The sequence below is a fragment of the Lactuca virosa genome, chromosome 1 (genome assembly GCF_052849685.1).
Source record: "Lactuca virosa cultivar CGN04683 chromosome 1, Lactuca_virosa_CGN04683_v6, whole genome shotgun sequence".
NCBI classification, from domain to species: domain Eukaryota; kingdom Viridiplantae; phylum Streptophyta; class Magnoliopsida; order Asterales; family Asteraceae; genus Lactuca; species Lactuca virosa.
The window spans coordinates 205,389,803-205,408,519 of record NC_136426.1 but is presented as its reverse complement, the minus strand read 5'-3'; the positions used below and the strand labels follow the sequence as shown (position 1 = coordinate 205,408,519).

Below are 18,717 nucleotides of genomic sequence, written 5' to 3'. Positions count from 1 at the left end.
TAAGTCATTTTTAGCTATAAGAGCTTCATTAAGCCATACATGCAGATAACGTTAGCAATTTTACGTAATAAATCAACTCAAGGAAGTCAGGTCTAGGTTTTGGAGTGAAGCCTTTATGGATTAAGAGCTGGAAATGAGATTTGGCTGAATGGGTAAGTACGTTGGGCGTACAAGCTCATACACACCGCGTATAAGCCCTAAAGCGAGTACACTTAGCGTACAAGCTGAGTATGCCTCCCGTACTCACCCAATTGGGCTTCACAATTTAGATCTTTAGTTTGGGCCATTCTTTTGGGCTTAGTTGTTTAGGGCTTTTTGGGCCATCTGAATTCTTGTGTTTTTGGACTGGGAATATCTTGGACTTTGGATTAAGGCCCATGGAAGGGATTTGGGCCCAATTTGGAAAATTGGGCCATGTTTGGGCCTTATATGATTATTTTGGTAATTGGTCCATGTTTTGGGCCTTGGGTGGCTAATTAGGATTTGGGCCTTTTGGATTATAGGTTTGGGCCTTAGTCTTGGACTAAATTAGGTAAGGGGCAAAATGGTCTTTTTACCCTAATTATGGACTGATAGTTATGGATTGGAATCTAATCATTAATTGGATGTTATTTGGTATTGATAGCTCAGGGATTTGTCGGACCAGCAGCCAGAGATCTTTTAGTGCGATTCAACAGTTTGAGGTGAGTTTTCTCACTGTAGTTAGCGGGTCGAAGGCACCAATGTCGGCCTATGAATGGTTATGCTAGAATACTAGATGTTTGTGTGACTCTTGTATGTGTATGTGCCTATATGCTTGCGGGGTGGGGCCTGATTGTTATTCTGTATGCTATGAACAGTTATGCTTATATGACTTGTTTGTGGGCGGGGGCCATTATGCGAGTTTGGGCGGGGCCCGTTGTGAGAGTTTGAGTGGGGCCCATTATGTGCTTATTTTGCATGGTATGTAGTGTTTTAGGGAATTCACTAAGCTTTGTGATTACAGTTTTCAGGTTATGTTTCATGTACTTCCAGTTCCAAAGGGAAGGGCTCGGGATGATTGCAGATCACATACCAGTTCCGCGTTTTGTGATTTACTCTGATTGATATGATGATTGCTACACATGTTTTATCTGGATTGTATTGATGATGTTTTTGGAATACTGATTTTACTAAATTAAAAATGAAATTTTTGGGTCTTATTTTTCGGACGTTACCTTGAAACTTCTAGATAACCCTAGCAAAATCAAAAATCCCAAGGTTTGATTACATACCTTATGGCTATTATCGAAAATAGCAATGTACTTTGAAGAACACTTCTTGGAATTCTAGCCCCAATAGTGTGGGAGCCTCTAATGAATCACACCCAAACCTTAGAAAAACCCTAGGATCGAAAATAAAGAGAGGGGAGGGATTTGAAAATTCCTTGAACTTATGCATGGTTCTTGAGTCTTATGGAGGTCCCTATTTATAGTTGTAGGAAACCCTAATTTGAATTCAAAATAATAATATTATACTGCAATTCAAATTCACTTTTGTTATCAACCAAGGAGGCTTTCAGAAGCCCCAGAAAAGGACTCCATAACTGTCCCCTCCTGGGGAGGTTCTAGAATGATTCACAATTCAACTTTTAGGTGGTTACATTCTAACCCTTACAACCATTAATTAATTCTAATTAATCTAAAACAATTAATTAAATTAACTCTAATTAATTCTTAATTAATTATTTCCATTTCTAGTTAATATATTAATCCCATAATATACTAACAAATTATATCTCTCACTTAATATAAATCCAGACCATTTCCCAGTTATGTGGGCCCCTCAAAAAGGACTTTACTATTATTCACTTAATATATCAATTTAGTTAAGACCTTATACACCCTAATCCAACACAATTAGTGTGTAATTTGAAAAATCTAACTTTAACTAATTACTCAAAACCATATTAATACTTTATAAATCGAAATTTCATTTAATTAAAGGTTTCAACATGATTTGGATTTAATAAAATTACATTTGATTCATAATATTAATCTTATTCCATGCTTAAAATCAAACTGCAAATTATCAATGGATGATTTCATGAAATTAGGGTTTGAAACCCACCGATGAAGCTTCGTAAACTCAATCTTGACTTACGAGATGCACTTATCTCATTAGATTAGTTTTAAAATCTTAGAATTCAACACTAAACTTGAACTATTTAATAATTTTATCATAGAATTAGAATATGATAAGATTTCATAAGTTTGGAAGCCTAAATGAGAAAGAGGTGACTAACTTAACTACCTTAGTAGCTCAATTGATGGATTAGTGGTGGAACACCACAAGAACTTCAATTCTACTTCTATACTTCAAATTTACTTTTCAAAAATCAGATATCATCTCTCCTAGTTAACTAAGTTGAAGGGGAGATAGGGTTTAGGTGTAACAACCGTCAAAATTCGAGGAAAACAAAAATTAAGTTATTAACATTTACCCTTAATTTATAAGTCAAAAATCAAGGTTTCATGAATACAAACTTGATTAGGCTGTATATTTTATAAATAGCTTCATATTTTTATAAAAGAATTGAAATTTTTATAAAAGTAAAAGAGATGGAGGGCATTATACCCTCAAAATTCGTCCACCGTCTCTCATATCTCAAAATTTTGATTCCCAAAACAAGTAATCACTTTATGCAAATCTACACTCTTCCCTCATCTCTCTAATTTCTCTCTCACACACTCTCTAACACCAACTCCATTTTCTCTCTTCCCCTCTCTATAACCACGAAATTTTTCCAGAAAATGAAGCCAAAAACACACCTTAAACTCTAAATCTTCATCATCTAGGGTTGTTCTTCAAGGTAATCACGAAAATCCTTCAATCTTCCTTCCAAATCTCAAGTTTTCTTACATATCTTTTTCTTCTACAACATTCTATGGATGGATTATGACCCATATGTTCATAACCACGATTTTTATGATGTTGGAGGTAGTATTTCACTCAAAAACCAACATGCATGTGATGATCTTCAAGCTTAGAGGCTTGATCATCAAAGTTTGTTGTTAAAAAGCATTCAAATAGGTTCATAAAGGATTTATTCCCAAATAAATATCTAAAACTTATTTTCTGATCAAATCCGGTTTTTCCCAGAATTCCATCAATAAAATGAGTTGTTCTACAAATTTTCAGAAAATAATTCGTTTTTCTCAAATTATTATAATTATTGCAAGGAAATAGGGCAATAATTCATATAAAATACTTTCTGAGGTCTATAAATCTTAAGTAAATTTATGGATGACCCCTAAAGTGAATGATGACATCTCAGTGAGTTTCATCGATATTTGTTACTATTTGCTATGGTTTTGAACTTTCTTTTTGTTTAATTCAAATAAATCATAAAACCATTTTAAGGAATGTGAAAAGGCTATATACGATTTTTCGCAGATCCTACCTAATGTGGAGTACTCAGAAAAATATTTTCAGAATTTTTCATAATGCATTCCTATTTTTCCCAGATTTTTGTATTTATAATGGACTAATAATGGGAAAAATATTTGTACTCATCCAAAATTTCATGAAAATTTACCAGAAGACCTTACAATATATTAGAACTCTAAATAAAAATTTTGATGATTTTTCTATTTAGTATACTATTTTTGCTCCTATTTTCTAAGATTAAATACACTTAAATCCACAAAATCGGATTCCAATAGATAAAAACCACCTTTGGTATGTTTCTCAGATTATTTACACTGTAAATGAAGTTCAATTTTTTTTTGGTAATTTACTTTAACTGTTTAATAATTATTCTCCAATTAATGATTATTTAAGAGGATAAAACAATGAAAAATAGAAAGACTAGTTGAAAAATATCTTTTATATTTTTCACAGCTTCTACATGTATAATAACAATGTTACAAAAAGTTTGGGCAATTTTGGAAACAGTTTTCTATTTATTTCAATTTTTATTATAATAAATGAACAAAAATCATAAAATCGGGTTAAACAGTTTAGAAATCTATTTTTATATTTTTCCCAGCTTACGAATGTTCAATAACAGTAATACAAAAAGTTTGGGCAATTTTGGAAACTGTTTTCTATTTATTTCAATTTTTATTAGAATAAATGCACAAAAATCATAAAATTGGGTTAACAGTTTACAAATCCATTTTTATATTTTTCTCAGCTTAAGTATGTCTAATGGCGATATCATTAAAAGTTTGGGAATTTTTATCATTTGGATGCTATTTTTCACGAATTTATAGTGTTATGAAGGCTTAAAATTTTGGAAAAATAGTTAATCATATCAAAAATTCAAAGGAAAATTATGGAAGATCTCTACTGTGTTTAGAAAGAAAATGAAAAATTTGAGAATTTTTGGAAACTGTCTGATAATATTTTGGCTTTTTAAGAGCTTAAAACACATTTAAATGTGTTGAAATACCCTCAATTAATATTACAAAAATCTGGAAATTAATATCCAAAATTGTCTTAATCACACGAGCTGTAAAATTTCACCATTTCATAAAAATGTTTGTAACTTAACAATATTAAATTTTGACACATTATTGGCATAATTCTATTGTAGTAGTAAGTATACTAGTATTAGATTTCAATTAGAGACTTATTAGTGTGTAACATTGTTGTAGGAAAACGATAGCAGTACGAGTGGAGCGTAGTTCAATACACCATTTGTATCATCTCAATGCATATTGTGAGTATTCACGACATCCCCTATTTTCGGTTTTTATGTTTTCGGGTGGAAAAGCATGTCCGAAAACCTATTTATTATTCATTGTATTTAAATTTAATTGTATCAAACTTGATTGCTATATTTTGCTATAATTTGCTATATTCTGCTATGTATGTCTATGCAACATGAAACATGAGAACTTATCGTCTTAAGTCCCTTCCCTTATACTTTACTCCAACCATTAACTCTTTGAGCCAATGGTCATAATGGATAGCGCTATTAGGAATTGACAACTCCTCATTCACCCGATTGCTGGAGTGCATGATACCATATAATCTATAGAACGATAAGCATAGATCTTGATAAGGCATCAGTCATAGGCTTGGTTGGGAACTCATTGTTTGCTCATACACATACAAACTCGTTACTTATTATAGCAATAAACTTTGTATCTTATTATAACAACGAACTTTTGTTACTAAATACTTATTTACTTGTTTTAGCAACGAACTTGGTTGCTCCTTTTAGTAACAAAATTGTTTGCTCCTTGTAGCAACGAAATTGATTGCTCATTTTAGCAATGAAACTTGTTTACTCGTTTGAGTAACGAACTTTATCTTCCATCAGAATATGAACGTTGCATCTCATTTAGGCAACATACTTTATCTCTCATGATGACAAAGAACTTTGTTTTTTTTACAAACTTATTTACTCATTTTAACAATATGCTTTTATTATTGGAAACTTTTATCGAAACTTTGATTTCAATTCATGGAACCAATATTATTTTGTTTATCTGTAAGTACTCACCAACTATTTTTATAGTTGAAGCTCGTTTTACATGCTTTTTCAGGAATCATCGAGTAAGTGGCACTTAGGGACACATCACTGTTAGGAGCATTCACATGTGTTGTATTTCAATTTACATTGTAATTTCTTTTAAAATTTGTTCAAACCCATTGTAAATTTGTAATGATTTTTAATACTATGGTTGGTGTTGCCTTTTAACTTTTGCTATGAAACCCTTTATACTGCGACGCCTCGTGTTTCCGCTTTAGAGGGGTGTGACATTAGGGGTCCAAGATCCAACCTTTCACTATTTGGAAACTTTGGTCCCTCAACTTTTTAATTTTTTGTTCAACTCCAGTATCAATTCTATTTAAAACCCTTAATATTATAACCTTTTAATAACTCTTTAACGTTAACATCTTTACAATTTAAGTCTAAAGTCTAGTTAATTAGAATTAATCAAAAGTCATATCGCTTTTGACCTTAATTCCATCCCATATATTAGTTAATTTTAAATATAGTTATTAAAATTAACTAAATTTGGAATGTAAATAATTATTATTAATAAGCTAAATGTAGAGTTTAATTTAATTTTATAAAAAATTACAAATAAGGATTAAAATATTTACCCAAAATTACAGGTGTTGCATGAACCCTAATGATTTTATGTTATAGAAAAAGAACAATAAGTAGATTGAAGCCACCTAAAACCATAATATTTTTGACTAAGACCATAATATTTTGACAACAAGAAGGACCATTCGTGTAATTACTCTAGAAAATCAAATATCAAACTGAAAAAGGAAATATCGTGGAACAAAACCCAAAATCCTGTCTCACCTCTGTCGCTGTCTCCCTTCCTTCCTCGTTGACTCGCCGTATAACGGCCAACTTCGCGCTGTTCGCTCTGGATTTTTCACTCGAAGTCCTTCTCGATCGCGTCGCTGTTAGATCGTCTGCTATTCTCACTGCTTCAGGTATCGCTGTAGCTCTGTAGGCTGGTAACTGTGAATGAACATTCTTTCATGTTAGATTCACATGTTGTTAGGTAATTATATCTTATTAATTAAAGATCACATCATCATCATTTTCTTTTTCATTAATTAGGGATTGAAATTTCGATTATTTCAGTTGGGATAGAACAGAGTTCAACGTTGACTTCCTTTTTCAACCTCACAGACACAATGAAGAAGCTAGATCCGAGATCATAAAGTAATCATTCCTTTATTTGCTAAGCTGAATTATATTATTGTTTTGAGCTACAAAATAGATAAGGAATTTCTTTGTAGATTTAACACCTACAACATTGATCATAGTTGCAACCAGAAGGGAAAATTGACGATGATGTATTCTATACTAGATTTAGTGATAGAAAATTTCACATTTCAAAAGATTGTTCTTTTGTTAATTCCAGGGGATAAAAAACCATGTAAAGAAACTTATCTTTTACTGTGTTTGGGTCTTTTAATTGATTGTTCATATACAGTAAAAAACTGGAATTACCAATATATTTTGCAGTTCCTTTCGTGGGATGATGTTGATTTGTTTGAGGATTACTTAACTGAACTTTATATGAAATTTGCTTAGAAAATATTTAGGGATGTCTATGGTGAGTTAGGGGCTGTTTGTTTACCTCTTATTGCTTCTTAGTAAGAGGCAGATTTGAATCTTTTCCATCCAAAGTGTTTGTTTAGCTTTTAATTTTACATCTCTGAAATTTATATCTTATTCGGTCAGACATGTTACTTAACCGGAAAACAGGTCAACCAATCAAATTAACTAAGTACCGATTTTTAAACAATTCCCATCTAAATGTTATGGTGATTCTATATCCATACATAGCTGTATATGTGTTGGTTCTTTTAATTTGTTTCTTATTTCCGAAGCATATTAAATTCACATAAAAAGTTTGGAGGTGCATATGTTTTGTTATTTTAACACTTAATTTTTTTTTATTTTTTTTTTTAGAAAATAAGGTATAATGGTTGAGGTTTAAATTGTTTGATTAGACATAAGTTGCATAGTTATTAACTTATTAATAATTTTGGTTTTTTGTAGAGACATCTTGCATGGGATATTGAGATTGAGCCAGAAGTGAGGAAAGCATGGGTAAAAAAGCTTCAAGGTTATTGGGAAGGGTGAAGGGTCAATAACCCATAAATCATAATGGTTGTTCTCCATGAAATTTCGGAAAGAGCTTCATCTTCTTCATCAACTCATGGTCATAGATATGACGTATTTTTAAGTTTTAGAGGTTTTGACACTCGTAATAGTTTCACTACTTACCTTCATAAGGCCCTCATTGATGCCAATATCACTACCTTCTTGGATAATGACGAGATTGAAATTGGGGAAGATCTGAAACCAGAGTTGGAGAGTGCAATTAAAGCGTCTAGGGCTTTTGTTATCGTGTTGTCCAAGAATTATGCTACTTCCACATGGTCTCTGGACGAATTGGTGTTGATCCTTGAGCAACGTATGACCTCCAACCATATTCTTATACCTATATTTTATCACGTTGATCCCACACATGTCAGGAAGCAAGAAGGTAGCTTTGGAGATGCAATGACTAAGCATAAAAAGATAATGGAGGCGGAATAATATTGTTTAAAAGATTGACCGATGGAATAATGCGCTTAGAGAAGTTGCTGATTTAAAAGGGAAGCACATAAATGGCAGGTAACTATGTTCTTATCCATATTTCACGACTCTTTTAATATTGTTTAATTAACGCATGAAAACTCGATATCCTCTTCTCCTTTTGCATTTCAATATGTTTCTTCATAATCGTCAAATACGCATATATTTTAGGGCAAACCTCAGAAAAACCGAACCTATTTTCATCAAACCCTTAAAAAAGGCCAATATTATTTTTTTAGTGTGTTAAAACCCCCTATATTTTCTGAAATTGTCTAATGTAACAAATATGCTACACATTTATTATTTGATCATAAATTAATTCATTAAGATGAACCATTTTTAAGGATTTTATATGCTTTTATTAATAAACCAAAAGTCGTAATACATTTACTACTGTTTATGTCATTCTACCATGATAGCATGTCATCGTTTGTTATGATATTCTGAAGGTCTTACATGTAACTAGTAAAGGTTAACTTATAAGTATTCACTGACATTGTGTTCCGATTCATGCAAAACCACGTCGGTCTGGTGATTTCGTAGATACACATTAGATGCTTATTTGGTTAGAAGTACAAATATGATAATAGTTATGATATGAAAAAATTAATTAAATAGTAGCTTATTATTATACAATTTAAATTTGGATCTTTAGATTAAATCTAAATCTCTAATACAACATGTTAGTTTTTGGATTCACTACAAGAAACTAAGGCTTTAGCGGCGACACAACACTTTGTCGCCGCTAAAAGCCACTGTCGCCGCTAATTGTGTCGCTGCTAATGCCTTGTTGCCCGAATCCGCGTTATCCCCTTCTGGTAAACTTCAACCGTACGATCGAGTATCTAATCCAACGGATGGGGCCTCGTTTTCGCGCAAAACCAATACCGGCGACAATTTGTCGCCGCTAAAGTTCGAAAATTGTCGCTGCTAAAGGTCGAAAAAAAACGCGGCATAAGTTCCCTCGTTAGTTGTCGCCGCTATTGGCTTTTGTCGCCGCTAAAGGCTAATTGTCGCCGCTATTGATGTCGCCGCTAAAGGTCGACGCAAATAACACCCCCTTTCTGCTTTCACAGCTTTCATTTGTCTGCGTTTTTATCCATTCTCTCCGACCATTTTCGCTCAATCGAGTTTCCCGGAGGATAGAAGACATACCAGCGACGCCTATAGACCACTGGAAACTCCCCACTTCCACATCTCCAATGATTCCACTGTGACATTAATTTCGACATTATTGCTGTCGATTTCCTCTGTGGTTTGTGTTTTTGTTCCTCATTTCTTCTTTTCCTTCTATTTTACTATCGATTTCTACTTGTATTTGTGATTAGTTGCACATAATATTTTCATCATAGATTTTTCCTCCATTGTGACCAAGGCTACTATCGAGTGTTGCTGTCACCGGCTACGGTATGTTCCTTCTTCCCTCTTCCCTCATTTCTCTTTCTCTTTCATTTTTGACCAGAATTCCAGACCTAATTGTTTTTTTTTTGTTGGTTTTTGTTGTCTTAAGTCACACCACCACCACCATTGTTGCACCGAAGACTACCACCACCTGTTAAAAGATGGCAAAATTTTGGGGACCACAGGTGCATTTTTTGTAATTTGTTGTATGTGTTTGCATTTGTGTGTGTATTATATATATATATATATATATATATATATATATATATATATATATATATATATATATATATATGTGTGTGTGTGTGTATTTCATATATGTGTGTGAAATATGCTATATGTGTGTGTATTTCATATATGTATGTGTATAAAAAGTAAGTATATATGTGTACAATGTATGTATGTGTGTATTTGTGTGCAATTTGGATTGTGTTGATGGTTGTTTTATGTGTATAAAAGTATGTATATATGTGTACAATGTATGTACGTGTGTATTTGTATGCAATTTGGAGTATATTTGTATACAATGTGTAAACTACAATGTCATAATGGAAAAAACAAACAAAAACCAAATAGGATCCGGAGTCTAACTTGGAAGGTTAATGTTAGTTAGTTGGTTTATTAATTTTATAGTTTGTTGATTTATAGATAAATTGGTAATTGGTAGTTTTCTTATCATTTGGTAATTTTTGGTTTGGTTTATGTTAATATTTTAACTTACAAGTTTATATGTTGTTATTTACTATGTAGTTGGAGAATCTTCCATCAATGTCTAATGATCCGAAGTCTATTGCGGAACTTATAGAAGGGAACGAGGGTGGCGGGGATGATGACACATCGTATTAGTTTGATCTTTTATTAGAGATTGTAGTATGACATAAATTTATAAGAATTTTGTTATTTATTTTGGTGTATGTATAGTATTATAAAACATAGATGTTATGTAATTGTTTTTCTGCATTTTAACGTATCTGTTTTTCTGGATTTAACGTTCTTATGTATTACTTTTTGGACACCCGAAAATGGCTGATTTTTAAAAAAAATAAATAAAAAAAGGAAATAGCGGCGACGCTATTAGCGGCGACATAGAGAATTAGTGGCGACTAGAGCATTAGCGGCGACACATACCATTAGCGGCGACAATATCATTAGCGGCGACAATGAGTATTAGCGGCGACTTTTTTGTCAGACCCCAAAATCAAGAACGGCGGAAACGTTCAGGGGTGGATGACGTCATGTAAAGTATCATAACAGTGCAAAGTAGTAAACAAGCAACAACATCATCCATTGCATTAAAAGTAAATTTTTAATACATGAGTGTTCTTTCATTGTAATAAGACACCAAAATCTGTAATCAAAATAAAAGACGAGTCTTGTCTGTGCTCCGTCTTCTCAAAACCTGGTCATCGTACCTGTCTACTGGTGACCTGAGAATACAAGTTATTTTGAAAGAGTTTGTCAGCATAAAGCTGGTGAATTCATAAGTATTTTAGTGTCATTGATTTGGAAAGTTGTTATGAAAGACATGCAATTGTTGATGAAACAGTTGATATAAATGTGAAAACCCTAGAAAATCCCATATTTCCTACTAGTATAAAAGGTAGTCTTCTACCAAGACCCAAATTCTTTGAAGTTTGCATTCCTGTGTAAATGAAAGTTTTTCCCATGTGACTATTATTATAAATATATAGTCTACCTCATCGTTTATGTGAATGTGTCACAAAATAAAAGTAAAAGGGAAATTATATAATCATTTAAGTATTATCCTTTGGTACTAGGATAAACACGACATGGAAGATGCCGAATAGTATTAACCGTAGACATCCGTCGATCTGCATTTTCCCTCTGTAGCTAACAGCTGGGTGTAGAATGGTTAGTCCCGTACATATATAATAGTATCTACACATATAATATGTAAATGTATCTCATCATATGGTATCTATGTAACAGTATCCATGTAAAAGTATCTACGCAAAAGTATCTATCTACAAGTATCCATGTAATAGTATCTCTTCATATGGTGTGTGATGTATTAGTATAGACTCATGAATGAACTGACTCTGGTGTAATTCCTTGTAGTAGGAATAATGTTTTGTATCCCCTAAACTATACCTATAATAGTTTACTGGAATGTAAGTTGAGTGTCAAAGTAGGTTTATACACCCTTGCTACCCAAGAGTGTTGGAACTGAATGAAGAATGAAATCTCTCATATCAATACATATATACATGAAACATAAGTGTTTAGATATGGTTTTAACAATAAGTTGAAAGAGGTTTTGTAAAACATTTAAGAGTTTTGAACAATAAATAATGATGACTTGATTGTCATTTTATAAGACCTTTCAAAAGTAATTCATTTGATAACAAAGTATAACAGGACTGAAAATCATTGTGTTTATCACATTTTGAAGTATGTGAAATCAGTTGGTTGAAAACACAGTTATAAATCACATGTGATTGATTCTATAACATGTTGTTTTCTACTTGTATTCCCCCCCCCCCCCATTAAAGCATTTAAAATCACTTAAAAGATTGATTAAGGGGTATGAACTCACCTGTAGTGGGTGGTTTGGATGAACGGACTGTATAGGATGCTAAGTGTCAAGTGAAGACTTGAACACACACGCGGATCCTATTTAACATATAATGATACATATATGAATATAATTAGTGCTTATAACAACTAATTATTGAATTGAAAGCACCTTAGGGACTAGTAAACACTTATTTTGAAGTGTTACAACCATATATGATTGTATATAAGGGGTATATGGCTATACGAGGGAGTGTATGGTCAAAATACACACTATTTGTGTGTGTGCGGCCAGGGTGTGCGGCCAGGGTGAGTGTGCGGCCGCACACTCCCTATGGAATATGCCAAAACGTATTTTAAGGCTTTAGGACTCAACTAGGAAGGTTTCTTACTTCATGCTTTAGCCTTATATGGAGTTTATTGTCATATTTGGACCTAAAAGGGTTGTGTGCGGCCACCATGATGTGTGCGGCCGCACACCCTTTATGAAGATGATAAAATCATGTTTTTCTAGCATATCATCAAGTGTTCTTAGCATATAACAAGTTATGATAAGTGTATACACGTTATAGAGGCTTGAAAGGGTGTTTTAAGGTCCAAAACTAGTGTGTGTTCTTGGTGTTCTTGGTGTTCTTGGTGTTCTTGACTAAAAATGGATGTTTTCATGGATCAAACTCAAAGGTTTTGCTAGTTATGGTCGTGTATCAACAAATAAAAGGAAAGATTACTACCTTTTATGAAGATCAAGATGAAGATTTGGATGATACTTGAGAGGATTTCGAGTTCTAGCTTTGAAGAAGTGGGAAAAGTGTTCAAAAATGACTAAGTCTTGAATATATAGGGGGAGTGTGCGGTTGGGATGGGTGTGTGGCCGCACACTCTTGTGTGCGGCCGCACACACCTTGTGTTGGTGTGTTTGGCTCAATTGCAAGGTGATACACCCACAATGCTCCTCCCACGACTCATACCTTGATTATACTACGCTTTAAACACTCTAATTGACTCCCAACCGTGCTAGAAAATAGTAAAAATGAGTCCGATCTTCATTTATTTGAATAAGTGTACAAGATAAAAATTTCGGATTGTCACATTTTTGAGCAATAGCGACGAGTCAATAGCGGCGACGTGTCGCCGGTAAAGGTATTAGCGGCGACTTTGGTAAGCAATAGCGGCGATTTTTGTCGCCGCTAATACCCTTTTTTCTTGTAGTGATTGTGTTTTGTGGTTCTAACTAGAATCCAATTCCAGGATAGAGGTGGATCTTATTGATGAAATTGTTAAGGACATCTTCGTTAAATTACGCATATCATCAAGGTTTCCACTGCCACAACTTATTCGGATAGACAATTCCATTAAATTCGTCACTTCATGGTTGAAAGATACATCCTCACATACGGCAGATGTACTCACTATTTTGGGTTTAGGTGGGATCGGCAAGACGTCTTTAGCCAAATCAGCCTATGTGTTACATTCTAATGAATTTGATACAAGCAGCTTCATTGAAAATATCAGTAGGAGATGTGATGAAAAATATAATGGAATGATTGATGTACAAAAACAACTCTATGATGACATTTCAAGATCAAGATCGGTTCAACTTCATGATGTTTCTATATACACCTCAATGATAGAGAATGCATTCGCCCGTAAGAAGGTGTTTCTAATTCTGGATGATATTGGCAGTCTCAACCAATTAGATGCTTTACTTGGAAGCAAAGGTTTGCATCCAGGAAGTAAAGTCATAAAAACAACAAAGGACACATGGTTGACACATAGTTGTTCACTATTCAAAACGAACATTAAACCAAAGTATGCGGAGCACAAGCTTGAAGGTTTATCTATGATTGAATCACAAAAACTTTTGTGTTATGATGCATTTATGTGCAATGATCTGAAGCTAGGTTATGAAGAGGTGTCGGAAAATATTGTGAAGTATTGTGAAGGACATCCAATGGCTCTAAAAGTTTTGGGTAGGTCTCTACATAATCGAGATGTAACTTATTGGGAGGGATACATAGACAGGCTAAAGAAAGAAAATGATTCCCCTATAAGTAATGTCTTGAGAATGAGCTTTGACTCTTTGCCATCAGAAAATGATAAGGAGCTGTTTAAGCATATTGCTTGTATTTTTGTTGGAATGGATAGAGATGTTACTCTAACAATCTTAGATGCATGTGATATAGAGACAAGATCCGGGATCACGAATCTTACTGACAAATGCTTGCTTAGTATCACATGGAATCAAGAATTGATGATTATGGAATTGATGATGCATCAGTTGGTTCAAGAGATGGGAAGATTTGTGGTACGTGAAGAATCACTTTACAAGCCATGGGAACGAAGCCGATTATGGGGTCATGAGTCATTCAGAGTGTTGAAACAAAAAAAGGTAAGAAGTTGTGTATACATTTTATAAAGCATTAAATATCTATAACAATTTAAAATAATTTTGCATCCTTTTTCTTTTTAGGGTACGGAAAATGTTCTAGGCCTCACCCTTGACATCAAAATGCTCGAGAAAGAGAAGTTACATGAATCACTTGAGTTAGAAATAGATGCATTGAGTAAGATGGATAGTCTAATGTTGCTACAACTTAACTATGTGCAAATAACCGGATCTCACAAGAATTTTCCAAAAGAATTGAAATGGTTGTGTATGCATGGATTCCCTATGAAGTCTATACCTTCGGACTTACCGATGGAGAATCTGGTTGCTCTTGACATCTCATATAGCAATATGGAATCGTTTGGTGTTTGTTATGGTAATCCACAACGGCTTCGGAGGAAGCAAAAGGTAACTTATCTTCATTAGTTACTTTTCCATGCTAAGTTTATGAAATTGATTTCTATTTTAACTTGCTCCTGTTTCAGAAAATGCTTCGATCGTGCTCAAAAGATAAAAGGTTGTTTGGATCGTTGAAGATTCTTAATTTAAGTTTCTGTGAACAACTTCGTAATCTTTGTAGCTTTGACCAGCTCCCTAAAATTGAGAGGTTGATGCTTAGAGGTTGCATTGGTTTGCATGAAGTTTGTGAATCGATTGAGCAATGTGTTGAACTTGTCTTCATCGATGTGAGCTACTGCAACAAGCTTAAAAAATTTCCAAGAAACATAACCATGTTATAGAAGGTTAAAATTTTCATGCTAAATGGATTTCGTCTCGGTGAATCTCATAACGAGATCAAAAATATGGATTCAACGGAAAAGCTTGAGGCTATACCAAGTGATTTCAAGTTCTTTATGGTTCCTTTACCAAGATGTTTAGTAAGTTTGTCACTTGCAAATAATAATTTGTCTACCGAATCCTTTCCCATGGACTTCAGTTGTCTATTCATGTTGGAAGAATTATATTTAGATGCCAATCCTATCGTTTCCCTGCCTAATTGTGTGAGAAGCCTTCCTAGGCTTAAGAGACTTAGTATGGTAAAATGTAATATGCTGACGTCAGTAGAGCATCCTCCACATACATTGACATTTATGCAACTCCATTTTGATTCTAGTAAGCATTTGCTACGAAAAGTTGTATTTGATCCACAAATGTCCCCACTCTTGTTCTTAATAGACTGGAAGATGTTAGCACCTTCTTATTTTGAAATTGAAGGCATGGTGAAAATCGAATCCTTTGGAGTTGTTGAGGAAAAGGTGTTACGTAGTTTGGGCTGGACTGAGCTAGACTTCCTTATTTTAAGTCGCTTCAGAAGTTATCTTGATGATAGAATAGAGGAATCTTTTATCCAGGTTTGCTCTATTTTACTATATGCCTTTGTGTGATTATGCATGTATATATATAATTAATGAAGGTTGTTGTATTTGGCAGATGTATTATGAATTGGAATATTCAGCACAATTTATGGAGGCGAAGAAATGCCGAATTGGATTGTAGATAGACGCACGGGGTCATCAATGTCATTTACCATCCCATCATCTCCAAACAAGCTCAGAGGATTGAATTTCTGTTGTGTGCTGAGATCTCGATATCTACATTACGGCTTCTTTTATTTGCCAGTGATCATAATTAGTAATATTACAAAAGAACCGCATCTGGAAATACCAACATTACATTCGCAGAGTCGATGTTATTGGAAAGTGTGTGACATTGTTAAGCCATTGGATGTTTGGGATGAATGATATGGAATGTGGTGATCAGATTACTATTACCATGAGCCCAGAACCACTTCATGTTGAGTGTGGGGTGAGTTTTGTTTATGATGATGATGGAGAGATGGATGATGAAGAAGAAGATGCGTTGAGTTATTATAAGTCCTGGAATCACATTATTGGTGAAGATTTGACTGTATTTCAGTTAACAACAGGAGAGTACATTCTAACCATATGGCGGTTTTTGCTGACTGAAATTGATATTCGTGTACAATCGTTAGAGTCTTTGTATGGAGATGGTGCCCACTTTAAAGGTAGATATCATTCTTTTGTATTACTTCTTATATATCTAGAGCTGATTTAACTAAAATGATAATGTTTTGATGATAAATAAATCATGGTTTCATTATCTGCAATCACTTTCAAATCTTTAATCCGTTTCTTTTTATTAGATGAGCTAGTGCAATTCAGGGCTCTCTCTGAAAGGAAATCTGGCATACTGGATGATGGCCCCAAAGGTACTTTTATTTCCCGAAAACTAACTGTCACAAGCTCATTTCTAATATATTTTCACATAAATAAATAACTCTACAGCTCTGCGATTCTAAGGAAGCAAGCAGGTATTCTTTTAGGTTTGTTTCATTGTTTTCTAATGGCAATGAAGGCGCATTTTGTTTTAGTATTTTGTAATCTCAAAGAGTTGGATCTTCTAAACGTTCATGTTCAAAAATTTACCGCAATAGTGGGTTGGATGTATTTTGTTTATATGTATTTATCTCCTCTACCAAAAACACAGCCTATTACAGAACAGAGTTTACTATATAATACATTTTTTTGGGTAATTAAACTAATCTTATGATCAACAGTTACTAATATATATATATATATATATATATATATATATATATATATATATATATTTGTCTCCTTATAAGGAAAGAATATCATCCAAAACCACATAAGAATGCCCCCTATCTTTTGCTCTGTCCTAGCTATAACTTATGTGTAAAAAAAAACACTATCTACCTCTAGTAGGTTCGATGTTTGCAGAAGTTCCTTTTAAGCTTCTATATGTCTGTATATGCTCATCATGCTTTAGATTCTGACTGAAACTTTGAAAGACACAAGGAAAAAAAAGGAATTTTGAGAGCTAATCAAAATAACCAGAAAGCTGAATGTTATCCTTTAAGTTGGTATATGTAGTTATTTACGTCTTTGAAGAAAAATAACTAAATGAACAAGAGGATGTCTTTTGATATATCTAACCTATTGTAAATTCCACAGGGTATAACAAGAATCACCTACAGAGAAAAATTCCTGGGAGCACGGTAACGAGGATATGCAACTTTCATTAGAGGTATTTGCTATAATTGGGTAGATTCCTTAAAGAACAGGATCAGTCAAATGCAACTCAAAACTCTTGTGTTTCTTTTGCCAAATTAAACAAGGTGATATTTCCAAAAGTGCTATTGTAAACGTTTTTTCTGATTGTTAAATCAGAAAAACCATCGGAGTATTCCGACCCTAATGACAGAAAATGAAACTCACAAATTGCAATATTTTGTGTCATCCAAAATGGTGAGACAAGGCCGGACTAGGTTTGGGATTAAGATGAATGAGACAAGAGTTGTAATTTTTTGTTCCATAAAAAAGATGAAAGAAAGGGATGTTTTTTTTATTTAGGGATACCTCTATTATGACCAAACAGGTGTATATAAACATACTAGGTTATAACCCATGGAAACCACGATAGGTATGTTCAAAATTTTATTATATAGACAAAAATAAAATTAAATGTCAACATACTAAAAAGCAATGTATTTCAGATTGTAAGTAAAGCCGGATGAATTTGATAAGTAAAAAAGAAAATCTTTTAAATTACATTTTGAAACACTTCTTTGTATATATCATTTGACGTTATATCGGTTAAATTACAGTTTTTATCTAAAATCAATAACTTCAATAATTAAATGCTTATTTTTCTAGGTAAAGCAACATATAACCGACCGTGTGAGAAAATTGGTTCTTGTAAAAAAAAATGAACCTTTGACTTCGATTAACATTGACTTTTATTTATGGTCATAGCAAAACAAACAGCCAACGAAAATTGTCTCATTTTGAATTTGAATGGAATTTTGACGTCCGAAGGCGTTAAAGACAACCTCGAAATAAAAGTTTAATGTTCGATATTGTTTTTAGTTATGATTTTCTCAAATTTCTCATATTTTTAGTGTCAATTTACTCCATATTGCTTATAGAATCTGCAAAAGAGTATTTGTTAGAAATTGGGCAGTAAAATGCAACTCAAAAATCTTGTGTTTCTTTTGCCAAATTAAACAAGGTGATATTTCCAAAAGTGCTATTGTAAACATTTTTTCTGATTGTTAAATAAGAAAAACCATCGGAGTATTCCGACCCTTATGACAGAAAATGAAACTCACAAATTGCAATATTTTGTGTCATCCAAAATGGTGAGACACGACGGGACTAGGTTTGGGATTAAGATGAATGAGACAAGAGTTGTAATTTTTTGTTCCATAAAAAAGATGAAAGAAATGGATGTTTTTTTATTCAGGGATACCTCTATTATG

At 33.3% G+C, this 18,717-nt stretch overlaps 1 protein-coding gene and 1 long non-coding RNA gene across 7 annotated transcripts; both read left to right on the top strand.

The window, feature by feature from the left end:
• Window positions 1-6,252: 6,252 nt before the first annotated feature.
• Window positions 6,253-10,463, top strand: LOC145164032 (uncharacterized). Of its 6 annotated transcripts, none has more exons than XR_013739789.1 (6): window positions 6,253-6,500; window positions 6,584-6,664; window positions 7,511-9,347; window positions 9,445-9,499; window positions 9,603-9,678; window positions 10,244-10,463. It is a non-coding gene; the product is annotated as an uncharacterized LOC145164032 (long non-coding RNA). The 6 variants fall into 6 exon arrangements; XR_013739790.1 differs by having other exon boundaries at window positions 6,255-6,500; window positions 7,511-8,131; window positions 9,169-9,499; XR_013739787.1 differs by having other exon boundaries at window positions 6,255-6,500; window positions 7,511-8,131; window positions 8,780-9,499.
• Window positions 10,464-12,680: 2,217 nt separating this feature from the next.
• On the top strand, window positions 12,681-14,187 carry LOC145126725 (disease resistance protein RUN1-like). Its single transcript, XM_079062036.1, has 3 exons — window positions 12,681-12,709; window positions 13,277-14,079; window positions 14,174-14,187. Exons 1-3 carry the CDS (start codon window positions 12,681-12,683, stop codon window positions 14,185-14,187), a joined length of 846 nt encoding a protein of 281 aa, XP_078918162.1.
• The last annotated feature ends 4,530 nt before the right edge of the window (window positions 14,188-18,717 follow it).